We start from the raw sequence: 24,172 nt of genomic DNA, 5'->3' as shown, positions 1-24,172 counted from the left end.
CCGCATTATTATTAATTTAACATATCTTAACATCTCTGTTGTCAGAGAAAGAATATGATATAATCTACCTGCACAAGGCATCTCACATTATCATTATTCCGTAATGACTTGACAGAACCTTAACAGGTCCTAACAGAGGAAAAACCTGAGGCCCCACTGGAAGCTTCCAGTTTTGTTTTATTCCTTCTGCTTTTTAGAGTCTTTAAAGTCTCTAATCTCCTAAAAATTGCTGAAGGTTTATATTTTTTGGTGATACCCAGAGTCCTCAATTAAGGACAATCTCATGTGATAATCTACTGCTAAGATATTATTTGATAGACTTTAAGTTTCCATCTTATTTCAAAACTTATTAATAAATTTGCCATTTACATTTTCTATAACTGTTTATAGAATTTGACCATAGAAAGCTTGAACAGTCATGACAAGTAGGAAGAAGCAGAAACTTCAGTCAATGGGATAATGTTGCTCTTACATAGAGTGCGTGTCACTATGTGCTTTTAGCCTGAAAATCTGTTGATAGTTCAGCACTTTGCTTATCGTAACTACATGATGGGGAAGTTTGTACATCCAGAGGAACACTCTGTTTCGTATAGTTAAAAACTGCATAGTAAGGAGCATTTCCACAAATGAAGGCGGGGAAGCTGGGGTTCTTTAATCTCATATTTCAGTCATATGTTTGATAAGAGATTTATGCCTGGAATGGAACTGCTGAGTCATGGCTCAAAAGTAGCAAAGGTAACTGTGAGCATATCCTGAGCTGTGTGTACGTCGTTCCTCACCTGTGGCACAGATAAAAACATTCCTTCTTATTTTCTTCATAATATAATGAGGAAATCAGTGTCAGCCTTTGGGAAATTCAAATAGGTACACCTCTGTGCTTTGAGTTTTTTTCGTTTTTCTCATATGCTTCCTTGCCCTCCAGAAGATAGCAAGCAATTTGTTTAGTTTGTATCCATACACAGCTTTCTCTTCCTTGAGACACACCTTGAGTACCTTTTCCTGTAGAATGGTTATGGGTTTTCATGCATTGGGTTATAGCTTTTGCTCTCAATTGCTATTTTTAAAATTCTGCTTCCTGTAATGTCATCTGCCAAGCAAATGTACATGCTACCAAGTTGTTTTCTCTCTCTTTTTTAATCTCAGAAGAGATCTATTTGCTCAGAAAACTCAACATCCAAAAGTTGTAGCTCCGTCAAATGGATTGTGTCTCATTGAATTACTACATTAAAATATAGACTGATACAAAATGTTCTAATATTTTATCCAAAGACAAATCTATTCATTAAAAACACAACCTTTTTTAAAAAAATTTTTTTTCCATTTATTTTTATTAGTTGGAGGCTAATTACTTTACATCATTGCAGTAGTTTTTGTCATAGACTTGTGGACTCTGGGAGAAGGCGAGGGTGGGATGTTTCAAGAGAACAGCGTCGAAACACGTATATTATCTAGAGTGAAACAGATCACCAGCCCAGGTTGGGTGCATGAGACAAGTGCTCGGGCCTGGTGCACTGGGAAGACCCAGAGGGATCGGGTGGAAAACACAACCTTTTAAGAATATTTTATAGATGAATGTAATGCATGCAAAGTCAATAAAACTTTGGTGTTGGTACTTGTACAATATTGTGTTATGAACAAGGGACCAAGTACCATAAAATTGACTTAAGAGTTGAGAATTCCCTTTTGTGTAGTAGTTGAATTTAACCAGTAGATCTACTCCCTACTAACCCAGCTTTCCTCAGACATTGATGATAATTATTTCGGACTATAGGTCAATTCCTCCATGAGTATGTTCTAGAAAAATTTCCTTCTCATGGGAATAATCTATGATACTTTTTTCTGTTCTGAATAAATTGGGCCATTTCCTGTTTATGTCACTAGTAAATCAATAAATTGGAAGTCAAGAAATTCTGAGCTGCAAAAGGCAAATGACTATGTGTCCCAGGATTCACCAGAATAGAAGCAAATGCAGACTCTGACCTTCTGTTTCTTCACATAACCCTATTTTAAGAGCCCTGGAGTTTCGTTATTGTTCAAATTAGATGGTTACTTTTGTTTTCATTTTTAAAAACAGTGCATGCCGCTGTGAAATTACCAAATAATACAGGATTTTGTGAAATAAAAAATTAAAATTTCCAAAAGCTACCTTTCTTAAAACAAATCCCCGTGTTCAAAATTTCTAACCTATTTTTTGTTCAGTTTTCTAACAGATGAGTTTTTCTGCATTTAATATTGGCTAGAATATTAATCTCAGTTAACATCCGATCTCCTTGTTCAAAATAGCATAGAGTTCCCTTTGCCAATCCTTATGCATTTCCTGTTACGACCTGCGTAGCTCTCTCTCATCATTTTCTCCTCACTTGTTTACTGTTCCTTCAGATGTCTGGAACCAATGTGACAAATTTCTGAACTTTGTTGTACCAAGTTATATGTAACAGGAAATCTGCATTGAAACTTTTTTTCTTATGAAAAAATTACATAGGTTTAACTATTGAATTAAAAAAAAAAAGATAATTCACTGACAACCACATAATGTTATTGGAGAGTCCTGGTCTGTTTCCCAACTGGAAGATCAGCATTAATAATGACACTTAGAAAGTGGTAGACCATAGACCTTAAGAGTTCAGGGTCAAAGAGACACAGTTTGGTTTCTGGCTCTGCAGTTTACTCACCAGACTGTGAATGAGGCATTTAGCTCCTTCCTCTAAGTCATAGTTTCCTCATCTGGATGGGGACAGGAGTTTCTAACTTGCATTGTCCTTTTGAAGATTAAATGAGATCGTATGCTTACTTCCCCTGATACTATGTGAGCAACATAAAGGATACAGTAAATTTAAAGTAGTATTATATTAGTAGCCTGTCCTCCACTTCTTGATTATTTCACAAGGACTCAGTTTAAAGTAATTTACCCCTAAATTTACTGGTTTTCTAAACCACTCTTCTTAAGATGGATCGTATGTATAAATGGCATCACGTAATTCTGTGGGCATAGTTAAAATAAAGGAATGGTCTCTTGCATCCCATAACTAATTTCTATGTTGGACGGCTTTCTAGTGTTGTACCTACACTATATTCTTTAGGAAACTTTGTCCTAAAATTTTTTACATGTAAGCAATGAAACCAGCCTTGACTGTTCCACATCTGCACAGAGGAATGAGTCTTCTGGTTCAAGATTCAGTACAAATTACTGAGGGCCAAACATCATGGCAGAGTCATTGACATAACATTTTAGAAGTCATCCAAAGGTGAATTATACTCATCTTCTCAGGCAATTATCTTCTTATAGATCTAATGAGAGGGTTGAAATATTGTTACCTAGGATAGTAAGGAACACAGATCCTTAGTCCTAGATATCTATTCCACAGCTTTTGCAGAATAAATAATTGCTACTTATGTTTTATGCAAATAGATATGCCAGTTTGTAGTAGTGTATAGATTTTTGACATGTACATCAAAATGTAAATAATTATCTAGTTTTCACATTTTCTCTATGTGGAATCTCATAACTATTAATTTTAAAATAACTAGACCATCAGTCACTTAAGGTTAAAAAAGGCCCAAAAGAAAAATTCTCATAGCCAAGATTAGTTTAGATTCTCTTAAAGTGTTATGCCCAGGTATTTGTTAAATTTTTCCATAAATAAAGTTCTTAAATATATTCATCTGCTGGATATTTCTCCAAAGCATTATATTTTCTGGCTAACAAAGGATTCATTTAGGATTTTTCAAACCATTTTCTTGCATGAAGAATAACCATGTTTTAGGTATGTCTGTTCTGTTGTTAATTTTTGCTATATTCTGTTGCACATATCAAAAAAGTTCAGCAAAATGGCATCCTTCTTCAGTAGCTCATCAAATGTGGACTCTGTGTGGGCCAAAGTACAGTATCAGGAAGGATTCTAGCCTCAATGCTTTCCCTAAACCCAAGAGGATAATAAACCATTTCTTTAATCATAGAGAACAATGTATTACTATTTCTGATATTAAAAATGAATTTTAATGAAATCTGATTTTTACATCTACATTTAATTCCAAAATTATTAGTGAATCAGAAGTATTTCTTACAAAACAAATAAAATATACATAGCCTCTGTGTTAATAATGTATTTTTTTTGTCTTTCTCAATGAATTTGAGTAGTTATGGAAACTGTCTTCAGAAAAATTAATTTAATTAAAATTAAAATGTCCTTATTTCAAGCACATTGTCCTACATACAAATGGATACTATTAATACATCCCATTGAATAAGTTATCACTGTCTGTTCCTTGAAAGTGAAAGTGAAAGTGAAGTCGCTCAGTCGTGCCTGACTCTTTGCGACCCCGTGGACTGTAGCCCACCAGGCTCCTCCCTCCTTGGGATTCTCCAGGCAAGAATACTGGAGTGGGTTGCCATTTCCTTATCCAGGGGATCTTCCCAACCCAGGGATCGAACCCAGGTCTCCCGCATTGCGGGCAGACGCTTTAACCTCTGAGCCACAGTACATTTTACAGTAAACATTCTTGCAGACCCATCAGAGTGCCATTATACCAAAAATCAGGTATCATATGTGTCTGAATTTTATAGTTTACAATAAAAATGTCATAATGTTACCATCTGTGCTTAAAATGTTTAAAAACATCTTATATTTTTCTACCATGTGTTTTCTTACACTTATATTCCAAATCAAGTATAAGCTACATGAAATCAAGTTATATTTTATTCATTTTATAACTTCTTACTTCTCATACTACCTCACATCTTATATTGTATAAAGTGGGTGTTTGAGAAATATTTGATAAATTAATCAATTTCATAGCAGTATATTTGGAACTTAATGATAGCCTCTAAAATTATTTACCTCAAAGGGGTAAGTAACTGCATTTCCAGTATACAAACTCACATATATAAAGATACAGAATCCCTCTTTATAATAAATCAATTTATATTTCTTTGTATATTCCAATAATTACTTTAGATCCCAGGAAGTGGTAGCATAACAATTATTTATTTTAAAAACTTGGCTAAAATTCTTTAGCATGTAGCATTATTTTGAGTATTAAGATGAAATTTTGAATAATGTTGTTAACTTTTAAAATTACATTGGGATTTTGATGGAAATTTTTAAAAAGTTTAAGTTACTTTGCATATGATTAAGATATTTACAGTTTTCCATTTTTTCTTCTACAGGTATAACTTTTCAACCTTTGCATTCAACCTTTGCATTTCTTGCAATACAGTTTTCTTATTTATTTATTTATGTAAGCACTGAAAGTTTTATGTCTAGGTTTTCCAAAAGTATTTTATGTTTTTGTTTCTGTTATGAGTGGACTTTTTTTATAGTTTTCTAAATAATGACTGCCAAATCTAGAAAATTGCTAGTACAATTTTATAGTATGATTTTCTGGAAATTGGTGTCTCAAGTTATTTTTTTCGTTTATCTTGACATTTTATATCATTGTTTAAAAAATGCTGCTGTATCCTTGTCTGCCCCTTTACATACCGTTTAACAGACTTGTCCATTCTAATGTTAATGGGTTATATGGTAACCCGTTTTTTTTTAATATATATTTATTTTTAAATAAAATACATGCCTATATAATAATATAGTTTCAATTCCTGAATATCTTTTCAGTTAAAACACTTGTATCAAATACATAATAAATTATTATAATTCATAAGAAAACATAAACCTCTAGCTATACATTTTAGCATAACCTAGATATTAATTCTTCAGAATAATGATGGACTTAGGGTACAAGCTTTTAAGAATGCCTGATTAAAGTGTCTTTTAGCCACATGTTTTTTGCATGTAATAACTAAATTCCTTTTTTTAGCGTTAAAATAGTTTTGCTTTATTTTGCTTTACTGAGAATAATGTTTCCCATTATCTGTTAAATTGTGAGGATTTTAAACCCTTCATATGTATTATCTCTTTGGTCCTCACAGTATTATTTCAGTATTACAGAGAGGCCAGGGTCTTATCTAGTGCATATTATAGAAGTACTCAATAGGTATTTGTGGAATTAACCAAGATAAATGCCAGGATTAAAACAACTTGCCTACAATAGAAGCAGAAAAAGGAATATATGACCAGACATCTAATTTGGCTCTATTTTCAATAGATCATTCTGTCTGTTGAAAAAGGAATAAATAATTATGAGACCTATCTGATAATATACTCAATATTTTGAAAATTTTGCATGCTACTATATAATAGTTCTGTGCTAAGCATTTTATTTGCGTTTGTTCATCGAATCCTTTCCACCAACCTATGAGGCAAATACTGTAACTATGCTTATTTCAAGATGAGAAAACAAGCAGAGAGAGAGAGAAGTAACTCTCTGAATTCTTAGCACAGAGCTGATTTATATCCACTTACAACAAATATTGCTTCTAAATATATGACTAATTGATTTCACCTGTGTGTATCCATAACCATTATGAGATAATAATGGATCTGTATTTTCAAACCTTCACTATGTAATGGGAAGTAGAAAGAAAAGTTGACCTTTCTACTGCGTGGTTCTTACCTCAAGCCAGACCATGCCCTATGACTGTAATCAGAAATATGAATCATTAGTACTGATTTTCCTTTCTTGACATTACTCCATCAGAAAAGTCATGGGGATTTCTCTAAAATTGCCCTGAGGCAATTTTTCACAACGTATATATTTTTGAAGGTTTACTAAACTGTATACAGGAACCTTCTGTTTACAGAAGAAGAGGGTGTCAGAGGGTGAGATGGCTGGATGGCATCACCGATGCAATGGACATGAACTTGGGCAAACTTCAGGAGATGGTGAGGGGCAGAGAGGCCTGGCATGCTGCAGTCCATGGGGTCGCAAAGGATCAGACACGGCTGGGCAACTGAACAACAGCAACAGCATCATACAGGAAACGTGTGCAGAGTCTGAAATCCAGAGAGTGTTGTGGTTTAGAGGCATTGGTACTTCTGATTGTGTTTGATCACGTGCCCTACTTTAACTTCACCAAAATGTTGGTTGGTTTCAGTGCGGCTATTTTCTGTGGGAATTCCGGTCTTGAGACTATGTTCCTTGTCCTCAGATGATCTTCTGCTTGAGATGATCTTGTGGGGTGATTCTCCGCATTGGGAGGAAGTGGTTACCAAGCTCTGAATTTGACAGGCATCTGAGAGACAGTGATAGCCAGCAACTTTTTCCTGAGATGTCACAATATATATGGTCTACTATCTGTATGAATGTCTTAGCTATATAACAGTTGTGTTTTCTTATGAAGAAGTTGTCTTTACCTGTCTTTGTCCTTCCTGCAGTAGGTTCTGTTTTAGTAAATAGTGTTAGCTTTCTGGTTCTCTTTTCTCCACCACAACAAAAAATGCTATAAAGATAAGTTTATTCCAAATACTGAATGGACTCAGGGAAATTTGTTGGGAGCCAAATGTATTTTGGTGTTAACTGATCATCCGCCTGGTTTGATTTGACTAAGCCCTTCTTATCTGCACAGCATTGTGCTGGGTACTGGAAGGCGCAGAGATAAAGGAGGAAGGGCTTTTGCCCTCCAGAATCCCACGACTCAAAAGGAACTGAAGTCATATCTGAGTGGCTGTGTGAGGAAGTACGGTGCTGGAGGAAGTGCTAGAGTGTGTTGTAAAGGGTACAGTGAGCAACATGCCCATGAGGAAACTGTCAAATGATAAAATGTTCTTTGAATATAATCTTGCGTGCTCAGTCACTCAGCCGTGTCTGACTCTTTGCAACCCCATAGACTGTAGCCCACCAGGCTCCTCTGTCCATGGGATTTTTCCAGGCAAGGATACTGGATTGGGTTGCCATTTCCTCCTCCAGGGGATCTTCCCAGCTCAGGGATCGAACCTGTATCTCTCTGTATTGCAGGCAGATTCTTTACCACCGAGCCACCAGGGAAGCCAAATATAATCTTAATTCTCATTATAAACCACTAAACTTGAATAGAATTTCTTCATTAAGGTGAAGACAATAAAGAAAGAAATTAGAGGATTACCGCAGATTTCTTCTAACTCTATAAATTTATAAAATAAACTTGAGTAAATATGTTAATGTAACTTGCAAAAGTCTTTCTAATCAGAGTCATGTGAATCTTCAAAAATATTTCTCAAACTTGTTATGATTATTTCAGACACTGGATGGACTCATGGAAATTTTTTAGGATCCAATCTGTTATTTTCCATCCTAAAAGGAAAACAAACATTTCAGATCTACAGTAGTGGTTTTTAACCATGTGTATTTAGTGAAATGTAAAATGTGTACAAATATAAAATATGTATAAACTCCATATCCTTACAGCTTAATAAGCTATAAAACCAAAAAATATATAAATTAAGTAAAAACAAACAGAATAACCATCTGAGTTAATGATATTGCAAGAAGATTTTGTTTTACAGAAGCCAAATCAGCAATGTTGAGACCAGTGTCAGTGGAAAGATGTATTTGTGCTTTTTGTTTCACTTGTATTTGACTTGATTCTTTTGATTTTTGTGTTTAATGGTCTGTGACATGCATCTGTGGCATTATCTTGATCATAGTTTTTCTTGCTTAACAAATAGCTTACTTTCATCAATGTGATGAGCCACTTCACTTAGTAATGTATCCCCAAGTACAAAAATGAAGAAAAATATATCATTAAACATATCCTGTGATGATTCTACTGCCATTTTTCTACTTATAAACTATTTAAAAACTTTTGTTCTTAGAAAAAACCATAACATCTTTTATGCTTTATTTAGCATTTTTTTTCCATTTATTTTTATTAGTTGGAGGCTAATTACTTTACATCATTACAGTAGTTTTTGTCATACATTGAAATGAATTAGCCATGGATTTACATGTATTCCCCATCCTGATCCCCCCTCCCACCTCCCTCTCCACCCGATCCCTCTGGGTCTTCCCAGTGCACCAGGCCCGAGCACTTGTCTCATGCACCCAACCTGGGCTGGTGATCTGTTTCACCCTAGATAATATACATGTTTCAATGCTGTTCTCATTAAGTCCATTTATTTTGTTTTCTCTTTAGCCTACGGCAATTTACATATACATTACCTTGCCTTATTTCATCATAATTGTTTAATTTGCAATTTAATACTGCCAAAGAAAAGTTTTGTCTTTTTAAATGGTGAAAGAATTGCGTGTTAGTAGCAGACAGGTACAGTTATCATATTTAACGTCAAGCCCTGCTCATCAACACTCTAAAAGTTCACCTTTGATCACTTGGCAACAAGTGTCTTGTAAATGCAAACATGGGAGTTGAAGTCACTTTGTAATATTTAGTCATAAATGTCGTCCAGCTTGTCCAAAATGTGCTTACCTCATATTAGCAGTTTTAATCATCAAAGTGGAAACATAGCATTTTAAAATTCTTCTGGTATTCAAGATTATATCTGTAGATTTCTAGTAGGCAATGATGTCAGTTTAAGAAATGCTAGACTAAAGAATATTGGGCAAATACCTGATAACCAAGGAATAGTTCCCATTTTTCCTCCCACCAGGAAAGATTGGTGATATTTCTGAGGATAACTACCCACTTTTTTCTCTTCTTCAGCCTTGATCTTCTTTCTTGACAGTCAGTAAACCAATGCCTTGTTTGTTTTTACATGAAAGAACTCTTTGAAGGACTTAATAGAAGAGGAGTGGGCATAAAGCCTAAACAGGGCTCAGTTAAATGAATGGAATAACTTAAATATATTCATGTCATGCTGGCATTGCCCATGGACTCTCTCTTCCACTGCACCATGAACTCTTTGAGAAAGGGTCAGTGTCTTGTACCCTATTTGATTCCCGGTATGTGATACAATGCCTAGCACATAGTAGGTACTCAGAAATTGTTTACTGAATGAATGAATGTTACATGAATTTGGGCAAACTCTGGGAGATGGTGAAGGACAGGGAAGCCTGGTGCTGCCGTCCATGGGTTCGCAAAGAGTTGGACATGACTTGGCGACTGAACAACAGTGATATGATATATATCAGATAACATGTCTCAGTGCCTTGTTTCTGGAAGCATATGACCCATCTCTTGTCATTGTGATAAATTAGCTGGCCCTGTAGAGAACTAGTCTTAGCCTGCCTATGGTATGTTCTTAGTCACTCAGTCATGTCCAACTCTTTGCGACCCCTTGAACCGTAGCCCGCCAGGCTCCTCTGTCCATGGGGTTCTCCAGGCAAGTATACTGGAGTGGGTTACCATTTCCTTCTCCAGGGGATCTTCCCAACCCAGGGGTCAAACCCAGGTCTCCCGCATTGCAGTCAGATTCTTTACTGTCTGAGCCTCCAGGGAAGCCGCACCTCTGCATGTTCTGACCTAAAGAATCAGGCCGGTTGTCTTCACTGCCTCATAGTTAATATCTGGAAAGTGATGAGAAGTTTCCCAGTTGGCGTATTTCCTGCATTGTCTGTCCCTTTCTTTCCCTCACCCTGTCATCCTTCTGACTCAGGAAGCTATGGTCTCTTCCTTTTCCACAGAATATCATGTGATCCACACAGCCTGTCAAGCGCAGGCTATCTTTTTCATCACTCAACCTGTTCTGTGTGGTTCCAGTTAAATGAGTGAAGAGAGAGTTCAGCCTGTTTGTTTTCTGCTTTTATTGTTTGCCGAGCCCATTGTGGTGATAGGCTCGAGGTAGCTTTTGTTTCTTCAAGATCACAACATACTGTTAGTCACCCTTGTAACAGTACTTTCTTTGGTCAAGTTCATTTTTTCCCAAGATAATTTTTTTCTGATTTAGCTTTCTTTAAACCAACTTTTATATCTCTTATCAAAAAACCACTTACCTGATAATGGGCCTTGGTTTCCATCATGTGCTTCAGACATAAGGTTATAACACTTGGGGGACAATGTTCTGCTTGGTTTGAGACTTCAGACTGAAATAACCATAAGCAGAGAGGAGAGGCTGGCTTTGCTTTTCTGGTAGTTCCTTTATATGTGTGCCTACCATTCATTTATATACCATTCATCTATATCTGTGTTTCCAGCTGCTATATAGTGTATATAATATGACTGTAATGTAACATTATGTAAAATTATGTAAAACATATAATATTTATACTGGCAATAAAAGGCAGAAAAGTTGAAAATATCAAAGATTAGGTGCTTCATGTACTAACACATTATGTAAAATGGATCTAAGCAGAAGAAGCCTAGGACTAAACTCAGTTTCCTGTGATTATGGTGTCAGTGTGCCTGCCCTCTGATGCCCTCTCGCAACACCTACACTCTTACTTGGGTTTCTCTTAGCTTGGACGTGGGGTATCTCTTCACGGCGGCTCCAGCAAAGCGCAGCGGCTGCTCCTTACCTAGCCAGTCTGACCACACGGACCACAGTCTTGTCTAACTCAGTGAAACTAAGGCATGCCGTGCGGGGCCACCCAAGACAGTCGGGTCATGGTGGAGAGTCTGACAGATGTGATCCACTAGAGAAGGGAATGTCAAACCACTTCAGTATTCTTGCCTTGAGAACCCCATGAACAGTCTGAGAAGGCAAAATGAGAGGGTACTGAAAGAGAAACTCCCCAGGTTGATAGGTGCCCAATATGCTACTGGAGATCAGTGGAGAAATAACTCCAGAAAGAATGAAGGGATGCAGCCAAAGCAAAAACAATACCCAGTGTGGATGTGACTGGTGATAGAAGCAAGGTCCGATGCTGTAAAGAGCAATATTACATAGGAACCTGGAATGTTAGGTCCATGAATCAAGGCAAATTGGAAGTGGTCAAAGAGGAGATGGCAAGAGTGAATGTCGACATTTTAGGAATCAGCAAACTAAAATGGACTGAAATGGGTGAATTTAACTCATGACCATTATATCTACTACTGTGGGCAGGAATCCCTTAGAAGAAATGGAGTAGCCATCATGGTCAACAAAGGAGTCCGAAATGCAGTACTTGGATGCAATCTCAAAAATGACAGAATGATCTCTGTTCGTTTCCAAGGCAAACCATTCAATATCACGGTAATCCAAGCCTATGCCCCAACCAGTAATGCTGAAGAAGCTAAAGTTAACCGGTTCTATGAAGACCTACAAGACCTTTTAGAACTAACACCCAAAAAAGACATCCCTTTCATTATAGGGGACTGGAATGCAAAAGTAGGAAGTCAAGAAATACCTGGAGTAAGGCAAATTTGGCCTTGGAGTACAGAATGAAGCAGGGCAAAGGTTAATAGAGTTTTGCCAAGAGAACGCACTGGTCATAGCAAACACCCTCTTCCAACAACACAAAAGAAGACTCTACACATGGACATCACCAGATGGTCAACACCGAAATCAGATTGATTATATTCTTTGCAGCCACAGGTGGAGAAGCTTTATATAGTCAGCAAAAACAAGACCTGGAGCTGACTGTGGCTCAGATCATGAACTCCTTATTGCCAAATTCAGACTTTAACTGAAGAAAGTAGGGATAACCACTAGACCATTCAGGTATGACCTAAATCAAATCCCTTATGAATATACAGTAGAAGTGAGAAATAGATTTAAGGGACTAGATTTGATAGACAGAGAGCCTGGTGAACTATGGACGGAGGTTCATGACATTGTACAGGAGACAGGGATCAAGACCATCCCCATGGAAAAGAAATGCAAAACGGCAAAGTGGTTGTCTGAGGAGGCCTTACAAATAGCTGTGAAACGAAGAGAAGCAAAAAGCAAAGGAGAAAAGGAAAGATATTCCCATTTGAATGCAGAGTTCCAAAGAATAGCCAGGAGAGATAAGAAAGCCTTCCTCAGCGATCAATGCAAAGAAATAGAGGAAAACAACTGAATGGGAAAGACTAGAGATCTCTTCAAGAAAATTAGAGATACCAAGGGAACATTTCATGCAAAAATGGGCTCAATAAAGGACACAAATGGTATGGACCTAACAGAAGCAGAAGATATTAAGAAGAGGTGGCAAGAATACACAGAAGAACTGTACAAAAAAGATCTTCACGACCCAGATAATCATGATGGTGTGATCACTCACCTAGAGCCAGACATCCTGGAATGTGAAGTCAAGTGAACCTTAGAAAGCATCACTACGAACAAAGCTAGTGGAGGTGATAGAATTCCGGTTGAGCTATTTCAAATCCTGAAAGATGGTGCTGTGAAAATGCTGCACTCAATATGCCAGCAAATTTGGAAGACTCAACAGTGGCCACAGGACTAGAAAAGGTCAGTGTTCATTCCAGTCCCAAAGAAAGGCAATCCCAAAGAATGCTCAAACTACTGCACAATTGCACTCATCTCACATGCTCACAAAGGAATGCTCAAAATTCTCCCAAGCCAGGCTTCAGCAATATGTGAACCGTGAGCTTCCAGATGTTCAAGCTGGTTTTAGAAAAGGCAGAGGAACCAGAGATCAAATTGCCAACATCTGCTGGATCATCGAAAAAACAAGTGAGTTCCAGAAAAACATCTATTTCTGCTTTATTGACTACGCCAAAGCCTTTGACTGTGCGGATCACAGTAAACTGTGGAAAATTCTGAAAGAGATGGGCATACCAGACCACCTGACCTGCCTCTTGAGAAACCTGCATGCACGTCAGGAAGCAACAGTTAGAACTGGACATGGAACAACAGACTGTTTCCCAATAGGAAAAGGAGTACATCAAGGCTGTATATTGTCACCCTGCTTATTTGACTTATATGCAGAGTACATCATGAGAAACGCTGGGCTGGATGAAGCACAAGCTAGAATCAAGATTGCTGGGAGAAATATCAATAACCTCAGATATGCAGATGACACCACCCTTATGGCAGAGAGTGAAGAGGAACTAAAGAGCGTCTTGATGAAAGTGAAAGAGGAGAGTGGAAAAGTTGGCTTTAAAGCTCAACATTCAGAAAACTAAGATCCTGGCATCTGGTCCATCACTTCATGGGAAATAGATGGGGAAACAGTGGAAACAGTGTCAGACTTTATTTTTTGGGCTTCAAAATCACTGCAGATGGTGATTGCAGCCATGAAATTAAAAGACGCTTACTCCTTGGAAGGAAAGTTATAACCAACCTAGACAGCATATTAAAAAGCAGAGACATTACTTCGCCAACAAAGGTCCGTCTAGTCAAGGCTATGGTTTTTCCAGTGGTCATGTATGGGTGTGAGAGTTGGACTGTGAAGAAATCTGAGCACCGAATAATTGATGCTTTTGAACTGTGTTGTTGGAGAAGACTCTTGAGAGTCCCTTGGACTGCAAGGAGATCCAACCGGTCCATCCTGAAGGAGATCAGTCCTGGGTGTTGATTGGAAGGACTGATGCTGAAGCTGAAACTCCAATACTTTGGCCCCCTGATGAGAAGAGCTGACTCATTTGAAAAGACCCTGATGCTGGGAAAGATTGAGGACAGGAGGAGAAGGGGACAACAGAGGATGAGATGGCTGGATGGCATCACCGACTTGATGGACATGAGTTTGAGTAAACTCCGGGAGTTGGTGATGGACGGGGAGGCCTGGCATGCTGCGATTCATGGGGTCGTAAAGAGTCGGATACGACTGAGTGACTGAACTCAACTGAACTGACTGAAACTCAGTTTATCATTCCCAGTAAGCTAGGTGGTTAAGAGCACACATTAGGAATTTTTTCATCTCAACAGTTGAACCTTATCTTTCATCTCATTACTTTCAAGCCTACAGGTAAATTAGAATTTGAAATTTCGGATTATAAAAATTATTTATTACTTTTTGAAACTACCAAATAGGAAAACAAGATAGTCTATAGAAAATAACTAAATATAAACAAATAATTACATCAGATATTGATACTTTATTTCATAGTATACAGAAATCAGAATATATTGTCATTTAGCACTTAGAGTAAAATTGTGTATTTCTGTTCTTGTATGTTCCTATCAAAAGCAATGCTTTCAGTACTCTAGTTTATGTTCTTATTTTTTGTCTTGTTATCAAAATTGATATGGTGTGCTTTGAAATGGCATAATGTAAATGAGCGGAAACAACCAAAAATATTTTACTGAATTTATATTCATATAAAGAATTGAGATTAACGAAACAGTGACTCTTCAAACAAGTGAACGCTGGTGTTATCACATATACCTATAATAAATAATGGTCCAAAATTGTGTTTGGTATGTGTACATTTAAGTATATACATATTTGCACAAGTGTACATATAGTCACCAACTTTAGTACCTGAAGATGTTTTAGGTTTCAGTTATTTGAAAGAGCCACATGCTTTTATAGTGAATATATAATTTACAGATAGTACCTACTTCCAAGTAGAAATGTGCTCATCATGCATAATATAGAGGTACATCCTCAGGAAAATAAATGAGTGTCCTATTTGGAATAACAAGGAATCAATCTGAATGGTCCAAACTGTTACTTATAGTCAAGCCCACAGCAAGGCTTTAACTCAAAGCAGAGACTGAATTTTATTGGGTGGATGGTGTTACTACCTATAGTAGTATTTGAGTAGCAAGAGATGAGAGCAATGAAGGATTTTTTTATCATTGTTAGCAGTGGGTGATGTTGATGCTCATGAGGGTCCTCGTTGATGGCAAGGAGCACGATTTACTTGGATGTGTATTCCTAGGGCACAGTAGCTGCCACATAATAGGTACCAAAAAATGTGCTGACCATTCTTTTTAAAAAAAATGGTGCCCTAAGTACTGAATTATGTCGCCAACGTTTACTACACATGTTTGAGTTCTTTATTTGCTTGAATAGGGAGAAGATCCAATTTATCCGAACTGAAGGGACTCCAGGATTGGTGCGTCTTTCAAGTGATGCAGACCTTGTCATGCTGCTGAGGTATGTAATGCCTTCTCAAAGTGGGAAATCTATCATCAGGCATTCTGGAGCACTTTAGAAAATAATGTGCTAATATTGGCAGCCAGTAAGTGCTTTTCTTTTATTCTAAAAGACTTGTGGAATACTCATGATGAAGATACAGAATACTGATTTAGTGATAAGTCATTTCAGATTTCATTTCTTATCACTGGAATCAGCTTGATTTTTGTTTTACCCTGCTGGCAGAGGATGCAGTATTGGGAAAGGGAAAGATACCAAAGAGTAGAATGTCCCATCACAGAATAAGGCAGAAGGTTATACCTTGCTTACCGCATGAGAGTAAAAGAGAGGTTGTATTTGTATTTTCATCCAAAATTTTTTTCTCAGAATGTGTTTTGTCCCCTTTTGCTGATTTGAAGTTATTTATTTACTTTATGGCTTTGAGAATTTAAGTTTGGGAAATCAGAGAAGAAAGTTGAAATTTGGTCACTGGTACTCACTGCCAACTTGATAGACTTTCATAAAAACTGATTAATTCTATTTTCTTTTTTAATGGTTAGATGGGCTTTGGTTTTGAACTTTAGGGTAATTTAGAATGGAAACCAGCAAGTTTTTAAGAAACTTTTTTCAGTTTTGATTATTTTTCAAATGTAGGAGACCAGAGTAAAATAATATTTTGCTCTACCTAGTGGTTGGGACACCCACTATTATAATCTCCATAGAATTAAAGGGAAGTCATGCTGGGCCATTATCAAGCAATGTTTTATTTATTCCAGAGTATTACTAGTCTCGTTCATATTATTCATGAGAATCTTAACTCTAACCATTTATACTGCAGGCTTGATTGCTGCCATATTTGTAAAACTAAAGCCAAAAAGTCATTTTCTTTTACTCTGCAGTCAGAACATAACTCAAAGGGATATAACCATTTTTCATGGATATTTTCCTTCATTTTATCCTGAACATGACCTAATTGGTGGGTAGGGATCACTTCTCAGGCTAGATGCTAACCCTCAACTGTGGTGTCTAGGCAGTTCTGAAAGCAGGATGTAGCATGTTAGATATTCGTGAAGATTCTTGGTCAATTAATGTGGAATATGATGTTTTTACCATAGTTTGATTGTTGATAAAATAATAAGTTTTATTACGGAATTCTGGCTGAGATAGGACTCTTTTGATTCATTCTAGAAGTCTGTGGTTTTCTATTTAAAGAATTCTACTGTTGGAATTAGTAAAAACAAAAATGATTACAAAACAGAAATCACAATTATTGTATACCTTCTCTTGGTTAAGTAACCTTTAATGATATAGTCCTAAATAGTTCGACTTACAATATAGTCTATAATGTTTGTATGTTGGTAAGCACTATAATTGACATGAGTTTCTATGTGTCATGTGGTTGAATTTTGAAATACTTGAAAACTGATTTGTATATAGAAAAAGACCACATTTTTCACCTTTAGGAAAATAGACATGTTTTCTGAAGTTAGTGAGCCTTTGGAGAAACATGAGAAATTTACTTACATATTAATAGCTTTATAATTATTACATACACATGATAAATGATATTTAATTCTAGACTTTTACTTCATTTGGATTAGCAAATAAATAATTTTACACTGTATTGCATGCTTAATAAATAATATTTAATGATTATTGAAACATTTTGGGTTACTCTCATTTCTTTATTTTTTATTTTGCTTTGGAGTTTGAGTCATTCCCATCAGTAATTATAAACTCAGGCAGTGGATTTGTTCATTACATAGATGGAGTCTCTATGTCTCTTTTTATACTTTGTCTATTTGTTCTTTCTATTTAAAAATATTTTCGTGGGTGAACTTTGTAGAACATGAATTATTTTTTAATAAAAATATTTTTATTAACATATAATTGATTTGTGTGCGTGCGTGCTGAGTTGCTTCAGTTGTGTCCTCCTCTTTGTGACCCTATGGACTGTAGCCCTCCATGTTCCTGTGTCCATGGGATTCTTTAGACAAGAATACTGGAGTGGGTTGCCATGCCCTTCTCCAGGGCATCTTTTCAACCCAGGAATCGAAACCATGTCTCCTGTAACTCCTGCATTGCAGGCATATTCTTTACCACTGAGCCACTAAGGGAAGCCCATAATTGATTTTTACAAAACTATATTAGTTTTAGGTGTACAACGCAGTGATTCAATGTTTTCATTTATTGTATTCCATTTAAAATTATTATAAAAATATTGGCCAAATTTTCTGTGCTGTACTTTATATCCTTGTATCTGATTTATTTTTTTTTTACCTATATACATTGTCGGTTTCTTAAAAAGGAAAGGCATGCCTGATACAAATGGACTTAATATCAGCAAGCTGCAATATAGAGATGATACAGCTCCAGGAAATTATTCATTTCAAAATAAACCCATGGAAAGTTGTTTTCCAATATAGCTATTATAAACTTAAGACTTTTAAGATAACTTTTCTGTATTTGTTACTGGTTATTCTATTTTGGCACTAGTGGTAAAGAACCTGCCTGCCAGTGCAGGAGACATAAGCGGCATGGGCTTGATCCCTGCACCCGGAAGATCCCCTGGAGGAGGAAATGGCAACTCACTCCAGTTCTTGCCTGGAGAATCTCATGGACAGAGGAGCCTGGTGGGCTACAGTCCATGGGGTCATAAAAGAGTCAGACATGACTGAAGCAACTTAGCATGCATTCTATTTCATATATTCTGTTAAATTATAAAAAGTGTAGAGAGCTTACATAGGAAATGATTGATAACTTTGGCTACATTGGAATTGTTAATTTATGTAGTGAAATACATCACACATAAAGACATAAAGAAAGTCAACAAACTAGAAGACTATGTCCGCCAAATATAAAACAAAGATATCATGAATACATAAAGCAGGCTTTTAAATCAATTTGAAAGAAAATAACTCAAAAGAAAAATGAATAAAGGATATAAAAAGGCATTTCAAAAGAATCAAAGCATGAATAGCCAGTAAACTCATGGAAAGATGATAGTAATCATAAAAAGTAATTTCAAATAATGAGATACTATTTCATGTTATTCAACTGAAAAAATAAAAAAGTCTGATAATACCAAGTGAGAAATGGGAACTCCATATTATCTGTATTTGGTGGTATTGCAGTTCTACAATCTCTTCAAAGAACAATTTGACAGTATCTTGTACAAATAGAAAACCTACACTAATGACTGAGCAAACTCTGCTTTTAAATATATACCATATGTATACTAAGAAACTCTATTATATGTATACAAGATGATACATACAAGATAATCCTTGCACCATTATTGATAAAAGCACACACTTGGGGGAAAAGTCAGCATTTGTCAAGAAAGTTATGGATAAATAAATGGATACATTCATAGATAGGGCTTCCCTGGTGGCACAGTGGTAAAGAATCCGCCTGCTATTTTGGAGCCACACGAGATGGGGGTTTGATTCCAGAGTCAGGAAGATCCCCTGGAGGAGGACACAGCAACCCACTCCAGTATTCTTGCCTGAAGAACCCCATGGACGGAGAAGCTTGGTGGGCTACTGTCCATAGCAACGCAAAGAGTCAAATACGACAGAAGGGCCTGAGTACACATGCACAGACATTCATAGAATGGACTGTATATTACATGGCAGGTGAAAGAAACACGGATATCAGAAATATATTGTTGAGTAAAAAAGTTTAAGAATGTAATAAGCTTATAAATCATTTATATAATTTCTAGCAACACATAAGGCAAAGCTATATGTTGTTCCTATATATATGTTGAAAAGTTAAAATTGTGAAAGGATATGTTAAAATCATGATCAGTTCAGTTCAGTTGCTTGGTCGTGTCCGACTCCTTGTGACCCCATGAACCGCAGCACGCCAGGCCTCCCTGTCCGTCAGCAACTCCCAGAATCCACCCAAACCCATGTCCAACGAGTCAATGATGCCATCCAACCATCTCATCCTCTGTCGTCCCCTTCTCCTCCTGCCCTCAACCTTTCCCAGCATCAGGGTCTTTTCAAGTGAGTCAACTCTTTGCATCAGGTGGCCAAAGTATTGGAGTTTCAACTTCAGCATCAGTCCTTCCAATGAACACCCAGGACTAATCTCCTTTAGGATGGACTGGTTGGATCCCCTTGCAGTCCAAGGGACTCTCAAGAGTCTTCTCCAACACCACAGTTCAAAAGCATCAATTCTTCGGCGCTCAGCTTTCTTTATAGTCCAACTCTCACATCCATCCGTGAAATCATGATAGAGGGGCTCAAAAGGGACTTTCTATACAATATGCACATACAGAGATGTAGAGATACAGCTATATATAGGTATATTCACCTCTATGAGTATGTATGTATGTTTGAAGCAAAAGATAATAGTGTAAATATGTATTAATCCTGGATGATATGTATTGAGTTTTTTTATACTGTTCTCTGTCTCTGGGTTAAATTTTTCAAGTAGAACATTTTCTCTCTTGATAGGAAAGTTTTCCACGTATTGGTTGTATTTAAAGCAAATGATAGGTGTCATAGAGCAAAAGGACACAGATATAGATGTTCAAGGAGAGGGTGCTAATTGCTACTCTTAATTTTGCTATGAGTTTATAAACCTTTGTGGTATCAACTGTTTTATGTGGCATTTTTCCTTAGCAATCAACTTAAAATTCACATTATTCTAATGGTTACTGATTTATTGAGAAAGAGAATTGATTGTTTTGGGGCCTAATTTGGTATTGCAAATACAGTTACTTATTGCTTCTGTTTCTAAACCTTTTGACTTTTATAGTTTAAAAGTGGATAGATGGCTTAACAATATGGTATCTAAAAATGCTTTCATTCTAGTGGTTTATAGTGGTTTAGCAGACGTGTGCAGATGAATGAAGACCAGAAAAGCGCTATCAAGTTGTTATTGTATTGCTAGTAATATAGCTCAGAGTTTCAGCCTTGAAAGTGCTGACACTTCGGGCTGGGTATCTCTTTGTTGCAGGGCACTCTTCTGTGCATTGTAAGATGTTTATCAGCGTTCTGACCCCACTCACTAGATGCCAAGAGCACTCCCTTCTCAGGTACCACAACCAAAAATGTCCTCAGACATCGTGCAGGGTCCTCAGAGAGTGCACGAAGGGCAGAATCACCTCAGTTGAAAGCCATTTCTATAATCCTTAGGAGTTCTTTCCTTAAATCTGAAGACTAAACTGCTGCCTCCTTTTCCCAGTGTTTTCTGAAAACAAATTTAACAGATTTCTAGATTTGACTAACTTTAAAGAAAAGCCACTTCTACCTCTTAATTAAAAAGCACAAGTCCTCTTACTTAGGTTGTTGATTCTATTTTGTCAAGTGTTTGTATATTTGACAATCAACAGTACATTTCTTTATTATAGCAGTTAATTAAAAGTCAGGATTTTAAGATCTCCGATCCCTGATTACTATCTTTTAGGAGAGTATTAGAAATAAAAGCTGCACTATGAAGCAGAAAGAAGACACTAGATTGAATAAGATCAAAATCCTCACATGTGAAAAATATTATAAAGTCAGAGTAAATAAGAAAGCTAATTATTTAGCAGTTGTAATTATTTACAAGGTGTTTTGTTATATTTTGCTTTTAATTCTTCAATGAAATCCTGAGTTCTTTGATGGCCAAGATCCTGTTCTATTTGTCTTGGAATGAAGATATAGAACATACTTTGTGTATTTAGTATGGGTCCTCAATAAACATTGTCTCTTGTGTTTGAATCTTATTCTCAAATGTAAAAATCAAAAATCCAGTCTATTTTCAAATGAACACGCAAAGTCAAACTCACTTATTTAAGTGACACAGTAGAAATTATGTTGTCCAAAGTTGGTGGGAAAACGGGTAAATAACCACAGGTTTCACAAAAGCTGCAAACAGCCAGCATTTTGTCCCAAGGATTACCCACAGGAGAAAGAGGACAGATGCTTTCTTCGGGATGTGAACTGGACCTCAGATGGAGTGAGCCAGAGGGAGAGATCAGCTTACTCATTGTGGAAACAAAGTGTTTACCCATATCTTTGGCTAACGTGTGCATTTTGCTTCTCGTCTTTCCCCAGTTTATTTGAAGAAGAGATAATGTCATATGTGCCTCCACATGCCTTACTCCATCCCAGCTACTGTCAGTCCCCACGCGGTTCCCCTGTGTCCTCTCCCCAGAACTCGCCAGGTGAGTCCCCCTGCTGCTTGCAGGGGATGTTCTGTCCTCATAAAGCACAGTAAGGGAACACTTCGGGTACATCTGTAGTGTTAGCACAGGTTTCTGTGGCACTTCCTGTCTTTTAAAATGGCTTGTTTCCATGGGGATTCATTTTGACAGGAAGATAATGACATTCCAAAATAGGAGGATGAATATTAACAGTATGAAACACACTGATAGAGAATTTATTTTCATGATGTCATGTGGTGTCTGCTAATTCTTAGAAAGTATTGGAGCACAAAATGCTATGTTAGCTTTTTGGATTTAAAAAATTCGAGTTAGGAGATTGATTCAGTGAATAATGAAAAGAAATCTCCAGTTTCAAGAAATAATACAGAATTCAAATTAGCCAGTTTAATGGTCTTAGATAATTTTTTTCCCTTCAGTAGGCACTAATTGCATTAGATAGGAAGCCCAGAGATTCATGGACAGGTAGAACATGTTGATAAATGAAATAAACTAAAAATTTTAAGTTTAAATTCTTTTCGAAAGAGGTATGATGTGAACAGAAGAATGAATGAATGAATGAATGAACAAATTAAAAATAGATAATGCAGCTTAATAAATGAGTATTTTTTTTAAGGAAAATAGTCATGATGTTGACAAAACCTCAGCTATATTTATCCTTATTATAAGCTATATGTTGTTCACACCAATAGCATCTATCAGAATTTAAAACTATTTGAAATTTATTTAAAAATTATTTATTTTTAAATAAATAATAAATATTTATTAAATAATTAAATGTTAAATAATATTTAATTAAATATTAAATAATATTTATTTAAAATAAATATTTAAATAATAATAAAAAGGCTATTTAGAAATCCAAACTCTTTATGTGTCACTAAAAGTTGCTTTGTGTTCTCTGACATATAACTTTTGTTTTTATATATTGGTATCATAATGAAGCTACAGACTTACTGAATACTGCAAACAGGAAAAGGTCTATTAATTTGTTCATTTAACAGAGATTTATTGAGCTATGATCCAAGCACTGAAATAGACCTTGGTACTACAAAGATGAATAGTATAGTCTCTACCTTTGAAAATTCATGGTGGGGCAGTGAGTCAGCAAGTGCCTGAAAGCTCTGTGGTTAGTCCTGTAATGAGATGTATTGGGAACACAGATGTGGGAATGATTCTTCCTTCAAGGTGTGGGGGTGGGGAGTTTAGGGAAAGGTGAATACAACAGGTGTGAAGGGAAGCCTTGAAGAATGATGAATAGGATTTTACCAGATGGTCCAAAGGAACGAGGACATTGTAAGTAAAGAAGTAGCATGAGCTAAACCACAGAAGCATAAAGCAGTTTAGGACAAATTAATACAGGCAAGTGAGGTTCTCAGGTTGGAAAAACAGGCCAGAGTTGGTTGGTTAGTGAAGCCTCACTTTGTACTCCATGTGGAACCACTGAAAATTTACAAAGAGAAGCGTAGAACTTGCTTTACAAACTTCAGTTTGGTGGCCACATGCAGAATGTGTTAGAATATGAGGAACTGGAGTTATAGAAACTGTCTGGGAGGCTGTTGCATTAACTCAGGTGACATGATAAAGGGATGGACTGTGGGGCTTCCCAGGTGGCGCTAGGTTCTTTACCAGCACCTGCCCGTGAATGCAGATGTAAGAAAAGTGGGCTTGATGCCTAGGTCAGGATGATCCCCTGGAGGAGGGCATGGCAACCCACTGCAGTATTCTTTCCTGGAGAGTCCCATGGACAGAGGAGCCTGGTGGACTACAGTCCGCAGGATCGCAAAGAGTTGGACATGACTGAAGCGACTTAGCATACAATGGTGATGGAGAAAGGGAAGTTAATTCAAAGACTGTTTATAATAGCCAGGACATGGAAGCAACCTAGTTGCCCATCAGCAGATGAATGGATAAGGAAGCTGTGGTACATATATACTATGGAATATTACTCAGCCATTAAAAAGAATTCATTTGAATTAGTTCTAATGAGATAGATGAAAACTGGAGCCCATTATACAGAGTGAAGTAAGCTAGAAAGATAAAGACCAATACAGTATACTATCACATATATATGGAATTTAAAAAGATGGTAACAATAACCCTATATGCAAAACAGAAAAAGAGACACAGATGTACAGAACAGACTTTTAGACTCTGTGGGAGAAGGCGAGGGTGGGATGTTCTGAGAGAACAGCATTGAAACAAGTATACTATCAAGGGTGAAACAGATCACCAGCCCAGGTTGGGTGCATGAGACAAGTGCTCGGGGCTGGTGCACTGGGAAGACCCAAAGGGATGGGA

General features: G+C 36.7%; 1 protein-coding gene across 5 annotated transcripts in view; it reads left to right on the top strand.

Annotated features, from left to right (window-relative positions):
* The window catches only part of HECW2 (HECT, C2 and WW domain containing E3 ubiquitin protein ligase 2), a 420,734-nt gene that overhangs the window by 345,856 nt on the left and 50,706 nt on the right, over positions 1-24,172 (top strand). For all 5 annotated transcript variants that reach the window (XM_070458479.1, XM_070458478.1, XM_070458476.1 and 2 more), the window contains 2 exons: positions 15,649-15,732; positions 21,765-21,874. In XM_070458479.1, coding sequence (XP_070314580.1) covers positions 15,649-15,732; positions 21,765-21,874 — 194 coding nt within the window. The remainder of the gene's footprint in view (positions 1-15,648; positions 15,733-21,764; positions 21,875-24,172) is intronic.

The sequence above is a fragment of the Odocoileus virginianus genome, chromosome 30 (genome assembly GCF_023699985.2).
Source record: "Odocoileus virginianus isolate 20LAN1187 ecotype Illinois chromosome 30, Ovbor_1.2, whole genome shotgun sequence".
Taxonomy (NCBI): domain Eukaryota; kingdom Metazoa; phylum Chordata; class Mammalia; order Artiodactyla; family Cervidae; genus Odocoileus; species Odocoileus virginianus.
This window is presented reverse-complemented; position numbering and strand designations above follow the sequence as displayed.